This window comes from Ornithodoros turicata, chromosome 5, assembly GCF_037126465.1.
Source record: "Ornithodoros turicata isolate Travis chromosome 5, ASM3712646v1, whole genome shotgun sequence".
In the NCBI taxonomy this organism is placed as follows: domain Eukaryota; kingdom Metazoa; phylum Arthropoda; class Arachnida; order Ixodida; family Argasidae; genus Ornithodoros; species Ornithodoros turicata.
The window spans coordinates 13,144,721-13,153,320 of NC_088205.1; the positions used below are offsets into that span (position 1 = coordinate 13,144,721).

An 8,600-nucleotide genomic window follows, 5' to 3' on the forward strand; every position below is an offset into this window, starting at 1 on the left:
TAGAATGGTGCAAGCGAGCTAGTGTACTGTATAAAGACACGCAATACGAAGAGGACAACACAAAACTCAAACCAGCAAATATTTAAGGTGGTGGTGGTGGTGATGGCGATAGGGCTTGCTGCAAATATTTAAGGTGGTGGTGGTGGTGATGGTGAAAGGGCTTGCCGTTGTCGGCCTCACGTATGTGGGCAACGTCACGACTGACGCCCTGGGGAAATGTGCGTCCTGGGCCGACTTCTAGGGGAACTGTGCCGACATATGTCTGAAAACAGGCCAATATTTAAGGCCTATATGTATGGCAATGCAAGAGCCAATGAACCTCTACCCGAGAAACGTCATCATGACGTTGGTAGACAGGCTGAAACCGAAACAGATCGGAAGGGGAGAGCTGGTTTCCAAGAATGGACACTTGTTCACTGCCTCCTATTGAAAGAAAAGTAGGACCGAAGGTCGCGTCCCTTTCAGGGACCATCGTAATCGCCTTAAGACCGGGGTTTTCGGGCGCGACCTTGTTCGCCACTTAGCTTCGAGCATAGTTCAACTCTACCAAATTGGTGGCGCTGTCGAACACTATGACGTCATTTGTTTACAAACAGGGAGAGGTCTATTAAGATCTCTGCCCAGACAGTCCAACCTTCCTATGCCCCTGCTCCGCGTTTCAATATCGTGCGCGACGACTGCCTACCTGTAGCTAAAGTATTCTGCTCCCGAGCTCAAAACGTAAAGCTCAAGCTCGTGACAAAATCAGATCACATGTGCGTCAACACCAGCATATGACAGAGCGCGCCTTGTCCGTGCTGATGCTGCAACCGTGGATCAAGCAGAGTTTACCTGGCTGCTGGGATACGCTAACCCTGCTGATGTGAGGTCTGACTAGTTCTGCACCGACTGAACAGCGCACAAGCAAAACAAGGACCGCATAACGGTACGGGCAAGCGTTGCCGTGTCGTTCTGTGATGGTCATCGTCTTGCTTGTGCGTTGTTCAGTCATCGCCAGAGGCGATACTCTACCCCATTGCTGGTGGGGATGTGGGGAATAAAATAACGAGCCCCTTCACGATAACGACCGAAGTCCGATGGTGTCCAGAAATGTCAAAAGAGCTTTGAGCGCAGATCGTTGCTGGGATGGATTGGGCCAGGGACCAAGCAATTTCGATAGGGAGAAGGGGCGAGAGTCCAGCTAACAAAGGGACTCGGAGAGTGCGGTTCGGGAAGGTTGGTAGTGGGGGCAATGAAGAAGAATGTGCTCCAGATCCTCAAGAGCACCACAGTGGCAGCAGGTGGGAGAGTCAACTTGTCTCGAGCGGCCACTGAGCTGTAAAGGCCACATAGAGTCGCATTCGGTGGATTAATGCAGCATCTTGACGAGAGGTGTTTCGTGGCATGCGGAAAGCGACAGTTGGATCAACTCTGCTCAACATAGATTGGGGGAGAATGACGGTTGTCCATTGGCGGGAAGCAAGGGGTGTCACGAGGCGTCGCAGAATGGAACGGCGATCTCCTCTTAGCAGAACAATACTGGTCCGTTTCCGATACGAGAGTGCTGCTTCTGCGGCGCTGTCTGCCTGCTCATTCCCCACGACACCACAATGGGCTGGAACCCACTGGAGAACTAGCCTGTGGCCTGCTGCGTATATGGTAAGCCATTAACACATCTGTGACGAGGGGTGCGGATGGGCCTCGTATGCAGGAATTTTCAATAGCATGAAGTGCAGATTTGTAGTCTGTGAAGACTGCCCATTCCCGCGGGGTAAAATCAGCGATGTGATGTAGAAAGAAACGGATGGCATTGAGTTCCGCAGCAGTTGAGGAGGTTGGATGTGAAAGGCGTCGTCCTTGCACTACGCCTTCGGACGGTATGACGAATGCTGAGGCGGACTTGTCGTTTCGGGATGCGTCATCTGTATATGCTGCCGTAGACGTGGAAAACTTCTCGTCTACCAGAGCATGAAAATGGGCTCGGAGGACTTGAAGGTAACCCCGAGATTGCGATTTTGATAGTGTCTCTTACTGCGCTACGATTTTAAATAACTATCGCGCATGGTAATTTATTTTGTAATAACGTACATGGCACCTGACAAGCTATGAAGTAGTGTTACGAGTAAAGTAGCAGTATAGCAGTGCTATGAGGCTGCAATGAGCCAAACGAAAGTAATCGAAGACTGGCTAGTTTATCTCTCGTTCACACCGCAAGAGAGTGAAAGCAAGACCATGGAGAATCATTTGTCGTGCCAGCAACTCACAGTAAACACGCACTTGAACTCTATTTACGACCACATTTTCCATTAGCGGTGATTTCATACCATCTACATAATGTTCCGAGTATGCGTTCCACAGCTGTAATTTTACGAAGCGATCGATGGTCTCCCAACTGCAGCTTGCCAGAAAACTGGCGCACGAAACACGCGCATGTCTCATACTTTCCTCGATCACCCAGTACTTGGCTTGACACTTCTTGGGAACTTGTCCCCCCTTCACAGAATCGGTTCAAGAACGTGTTTCACGTGTGAATGGGGAAGGATTTTGCGTTCCTTCGACAATTTCCTCCTGCCAGGTACTCCATTTACTATAAATTCCTATTTCGTTTAAGTGCCACTGCGAACACAAAAAAAAGTATTTTATTTCGTATTATAAACCAAACTTGCGACTTAGGGTCCGCAAAACGTAAACCCCGCGTTAATGCTGTGCGCTTCCACTACCGCCAAAACAACTGGCAAAACGTCATAGTTTCGGATTTTCCAAGAGTAGGTGACGTCACCAGCAGCTCTCCAACGTCTGTCACCTAGCAACAGCGCACTCACCTTCCCGATATCCGCGCGACGTTGAAAGCGTGCCAATGGCAATAGACCTCTCCCAGTTTGTAAACAAATGACGTCATAGTGCTCGACAGCGCCACCAATTTAGTAGGGTTGAACTACGCTCGACGCAAGGGGCGAATAAGCCGAAAGCAACACAGTATTGAGGGGATTACGATGGTCTCTGAAAGGAACGCGACCTTCGGTCCTACATTTCTTGCAATAGGAGGCACCGAACAAGTGCCCATTCGTGGAACCCAGCCTTCCCGTTCCGATTTGTTTCGGTTTCAGTCTGTCTGCCAACGTCATGATGACGTTTGTCGGGTAGAGGTCTATTTGAAAAAGTTCCAGGGAGCAGCACGCGCCATGGCAGGGCGTGCCGGGAAATGCGGGAAAAGGAAATACGACGACGATAGAAGACGATAGGAAAAGCGAGGCATACACATGTCTTCCCCGATAACTCCCAGCCTGCGTCACGACTGCCGCAGTGGCGCTGCGTGTTAGAGGAAGCGAACTTCGAGGAGCAATGTTGCCAGACGTGTGCCAGATTGCGCACAATATGACGTCACACCTGTCGAGACTAGAAATCCATTTTATGATACTTCCTCGTCACAAATAGAAGAAAATGGTTTGGGAGAATACAATGCGAAACACGTAGAATTGTAGATGACATAAATTAGGTAGGACCATGAAGACAAGATAATTAGTTCGTAGCGGCGTTATGCATACTTCCCTCTATCAGTACTTCAGGTGGACAAATCTCGATTTGCCTCTTTTGTTAAGTGGGTTTAGGTGGGAGGGCTTAAACGCGCCCTCCCCACGCAGCAAGAGAAAACGGGGCTCTAGCGTTACACGGCTTTTACCGCGTTTGGTGCTCCGGCACTTCCGACGAGCCTGATATCGGAAGTGAAACACCTCGACTGCAAGGACTACAGAAGCGATGCTGAAGCCTCCCAGCAAGATGATCACTGCGCTCACAAGATCTGACGTGGTCAGGGGAGAGAAATTGCCATCATCAGGCAGGACCCGTGGGAAGTAGCGAAAGGCGTCGTCCCGTAGCCACTTTGTGAAGTGACCGGTCTCCAAGAACCTCTGCGCCCTAGATATAGGAATACAAGGAAGAAAACGTCTTGTCAAACGCTTGCGTATGGCTAACCAATCCCGCTGTCTACTTCATGAGCATGCGCTGAATGATGATTCGCATAGACGAAAGCGTCGGACTATATGCAGTGATTTACCCAGACCCCCCTTATACCCGGCCCGCAAAGGTTTGGCCACACACCCCTAGCCCTGTGCACCCCATACAGGGGGCCCTTACTATTTCAGCTCTAGACACATGTAAGTGCATGATGATACGGTAAGCTGTTATGACTTAACTGTAATAATGACCCCCTCTCCCAAATTTTTTGCAACAACCCTCCGTGCCTACGATTCTGGATAAACCACTGGGACTATGTACAGAAGTCCCACAATCAGGACCGTCCAGGGACGTAACCTTTGGGCCTTTGGACTGCTTGGGCCCCCATGTATTTTTTACAGTATACTGTTTTCTTTCTTTTTTGTTTGTTTGTTGTTGTTATAAAGTAATTTGGCAACATGCATTGCGCATTCATAATGTGATACTGGGCCTTCGAACACTGCATAGACAAGAGAAAGAGAACGAAGCGCGGCGTTACCATACTGCAGGTTCCTTTGTTCGATTGCCCCGCATGTCAGCTTGGACCACATGAACACCCCGCCATTTCATGATTTTAGGGCTCCACGAGAATGGGGCAGCGCGGTACTCGTGTTACGAAGGCGACTAAACAATAACGCGACACATGGAAGACAATGCTCCACTTGTGTTGCTATGCCTCGACCATCATTAGGTCGCGTTGTTGGGAGTGCATAGGTATCACTCACACAGTGTCGATATGTGGCCTGTAGAAGCAGTTTCTCTGGAAGGCCATGGACATATAAGTGTTCCCCATGTTCCCGGCAGACACCTTCACGGTGGTGGCCTTCAAATCTGACAGAGCAGCGACCAGACCCATTCTGGTGTCGATGTAGCCGTAATTTTCGTGAATAGCCTTCTCAAGACCGAGGGCCTTGCCAGGAACCAACAGGTCGTAATCTTCGTCCAGCAAACGTCGGATAAGCATCATGATGGTTGTCGTCGACATCTGCAGCGAACAATGCCATACACGATTCTCCCATATTCGTTACCGAAAAGCCAATAGGCAGGGCATAGGCAGTCCAAACAAAAATGTTGCTGATACTATTACCATTGCCTGTGTCGCACAATCACAATGAGTCGTGAAAGAGCGTAATTACAATAAAAACGATTCTACGTGTCACATCACATGTCTACGTGTACTACAAGGTTGAAACAGTGCACCTATAATGCTAGTGAATATTTAAACTGTCCCCTTGCCTGTACAGCAGAGAACATACCTGGATGAGTGTAACTTGCGCTGTTCCATTGGCAGTGCCGGCTCTCATCTTCCCGCTCTTTATGGCCTCCTCCAGCTGACTTACAGTGTTTATGTCCTTCTCGTACTGAGGTACGCTGAGCACTGCAAGCAGAACGCAGCAGTACGCCTGTGCTAACACAACCGCAAGAACCAGCCATGTGCTACGGAAGATACGATAGCTGGTAGTTTGATATTCCGAACGCCATCCGCCTGCAGTTAGGCGAGAAATTACCTTCGAGGTCAAGCCCGTGAGCTCTATAGATGGAGCACGACCCGAAGAGCAACGTACACAATTTTTATGCAGTATAGCGCATTCGGCGGAGAGCATACAGGCTGAAACCGACGAATGACAGATTAAAAGAGGAACCACCAGCCTTACTCTGGTAGGCGAGTGTGGCCAGTAAGAGCCACAAGTCTGGTACTCGGCCGACCAGAGAGTGACCTGGAGTCCAGCGCTGTAGGAGTCGCAGTACGATAGCGCCCACGGCAAGCGATGCCAGGAGGCTCAGCCAGACCTACAAAATAAACTATCTCGATATCCCTGCTCACTAAATAATGCGTCAATCGAGGGGATACTCCTCGGCCTCTCCACTGTCGGCGTCAGTGAGGGAAGAAAGAAAAGACTGCGTTTTCAGATCGCTACATTGAACGTCTTGTGAGTGCACGATTTCATACTGTAAAAAAGCAGAGTATGGGCAGAGAGACTCTAAGAGTCCTTCTGTCCCGTCCGTTATTCTTTTTTGCCCAAACTCAGCTCCTTACCGTATGGAGCTTACGGTCTCTCCCAATATGGCACACTGCATTTCCACGGTCATACCGAACAGCAAGCAAACGGTAAGTTGTAGCGACAAAAACAAAAGCCTGTCGTTTGGCCATGCGGCGTGGCTTATTTGCAAATATTTATAGAAATGATGAGTTGGACTCCTATACCACGGAACAGGAGGGCCCGCCATGTTACTGATCGCTGATCTTATTTGCAAACGTTAAGAAATCGCTTTATGTGTGTTCTTCCTGAAGACGACAATCGTCTTCCCTCCCACCTGGGACTCCTGGGACCTTTCTCACGTCAGTCAAGGAGACAGAAATAATGTAATATGTATTTTTATCGGCGAATGACGTGCTTTTCCAGTGCGCAGTGAAAGCTGTGGAGCGCCTGCGAGAATTTTCTTCCACATGTCCTATCACCTAAGCCACGACGGCGGTGCGGTCTTGAAAGTCTCGAATGAAGCAAGAGTAGGACGCACAAACGCTCGCCTATGTGCACAAATACAGGAGACTGAGCATCACCATATAATGAAGACCACACGATAGATGCAATGCCCCATGCAGGGTGCCGTACACCACGGTTTGTATTAGTGATGCAAAACTATCGATAAATTTGTTACTGATACGTTAATAGTTTTTTGAAAACAATCCATAGTGTCGAAAAACTATCGATAGTTTTACGATAATCGACCATAGGTAGCACTGTTCTTTCGTTTGTCTTTACTATCGATAGCTAGATTTGGTTCTCACTATGGATGCTTCCGTTCCCGTCTTCGTTTTCGAACTGGCAGAGTCACGTGCGACACTTAGCTGCAATGTACGGATGATGCACTAGCACTGCAACCAGCGGAAAAAAAATGCTCATCAAAATCATCGCGATGCGACTGGGATGCCACGATCAATCCAATTCAGAGGGTATCGCGTGACCTTGTGGATGGTTTGAGCGGCATCAGAAGCTCAAGGTCAGTGTCAGAGGTAAAACTGCTCCGAGTTCTATTGTAAAACTTGTAGAAGTGAGACGTTTTCGTTTTCTCTGCTACCCGTTAGTTCTCGGGTAGCTAATTATCGATCGTGTACTATCGATTGTTCTTCTTTCTTTTTTTGTACTCTCGACAGTCGATCATCGATAGCGCTATCGTTAGTTTTGCATCACTAGTTTGTGTACAGTTTCCGCTACCCGACGAGTATAACCGACGGAAGTTACCTGGATTCGAAAGGGTTGCACTATGGCTTGTGTGAAGGGCATCCGTCTGGGCACTTTTGTGACGAAGGCGAAGCAGTCCACAATGTAAGGGTAAATGTAGTCGACGTACTTGACCCTGTTGTAGAAGATGCTGAGGCCGCCCAAGGAGACATCTACTTCCTAACGAACGTCAGATAAGACAACGCGGACTGCCCCTATCACAACACACAGAATACCTTTCGGTGCACCATGCCAATCATGCCGCTCCAGCGTTCGCCATCCACGCCTCCAAATTTTCTCTCCGGGTTTGGCACCAACGTGAACCTGCAACGACCACGAAATTACGTGACATCGTTGCTGCAACATTTGACGGCCGGTAAGGTCATGCAACGCCGGCTGTGCTTAAGCATAACACGGTACAATGCCAAGTGTTCTCCAACTTATTTTCTCCGGTATGAGAGAGGGTACTCACGTGAAATTGAAATGTTGGGAGAGGGTAGATAGAAATGTCATTTCGAAGCCGTCAAAGCAACGTTCCGGTGTTGTGCAAAAGTCCTTGTGGACACCTTGAAGCCTTGCGTGAGGAGGATTCTGGAATAATTGAGTCTACGTCCATGCACCAGGGCTATCATTAATACACTCCTCGTTTGAGTCCTATAGCCCAGTCTATAGGGTGCGCGTAACAGATTTGTGCTGACAAGTGGCATAGCTATGGGGGCTTGGGGGGAGGGGGATCCATTGTGACGATTGCGGAAGGTCTTGTAGTTACCGGTATCTATCTGAGCAGCGTTCTTGAACCGTTTTGAAATTATGAGCTTTTAAAACCAGTACGTACTTCCAATCTCGTGACACGGCCTCACTGGTCATGACACGTACCCCGCACATGTAAATCATATTAAACGATCAAACATTCTATATTTTGCTATCCGATTTCGCTGTATGCACAGGTATGTATGTACCTCGGATCTGCGGGGGGGTCGTATCGCGATCCCTACCTTGGAGGTCTGGCTATACGCTGGTGTTGACTGCCTATGTGACTTTGTTCGATTGTCTTACGTGAAGAGTACCGATGAACATATGTAGTCCGCTTAGCGACTGGTGAAGCTGCCAGTATCCATGGTCACGGTGGGCGAGGCCGCACATGCTGCAGGATACATTACATTCCCTGGCTATCCAAAGGCGTACCGACGGGCCACCAATATATCTATGTTTCTCTACCTGCGTTCAAAACGGATGACCTTTAGACCTTCGTATACAGAAATAAGCAGGTGGCGTGCATACCAGGTATTTGCTGTGTACCCTGCCCGAGTCTAAGTTGATGAGCAAGCCATCGCAACAGTTGAACTGCAAGAAGGACTGTACTGGACTGCCGAGCACTGCCGACATGTTCCGAAAGCTCACGTG

At 49.0% G+C, this 8,600-nt stretch overlaps 1 protein-coding gene across 1 annotated transcript; it reads right to left on the reverse strand.

The window, feature by feature from the left end:
- Nucleotides 1-3,437: 3,437 nt before the first annotated feature.
- LOC135395320 (ionotropic receptor 93a-like) lies at nucleotides 3,438-7,581 on the reverse strand. Its single transcript, XM_064626550.1, has 6 exons — nucleotides 7,433-7,581; nucleotides 7,218-7,376; nucleotides 5,628-5,763; nucleotides 5,229-5,458; nucleotides 4,698-4,957; nucleotides 3,438-3,894 (listed from the first exon to the last, which is right to left on the reverse strand). Exons 1-6 carry the CDS (start codon nucleotides 7,454-7,456, stop codon nucleotides 3,534-3,536), a joined length of 1,170 nt encoding a protein of 389 aa, XP_064482620.1. The 5' UTR covers nucleotides 7,457-7,581; the 3' UTR covers nucleotides 3,438-3,533.
- Nucleotides 7,582-8,600: the final 1,019 nt, after the last annotated feature.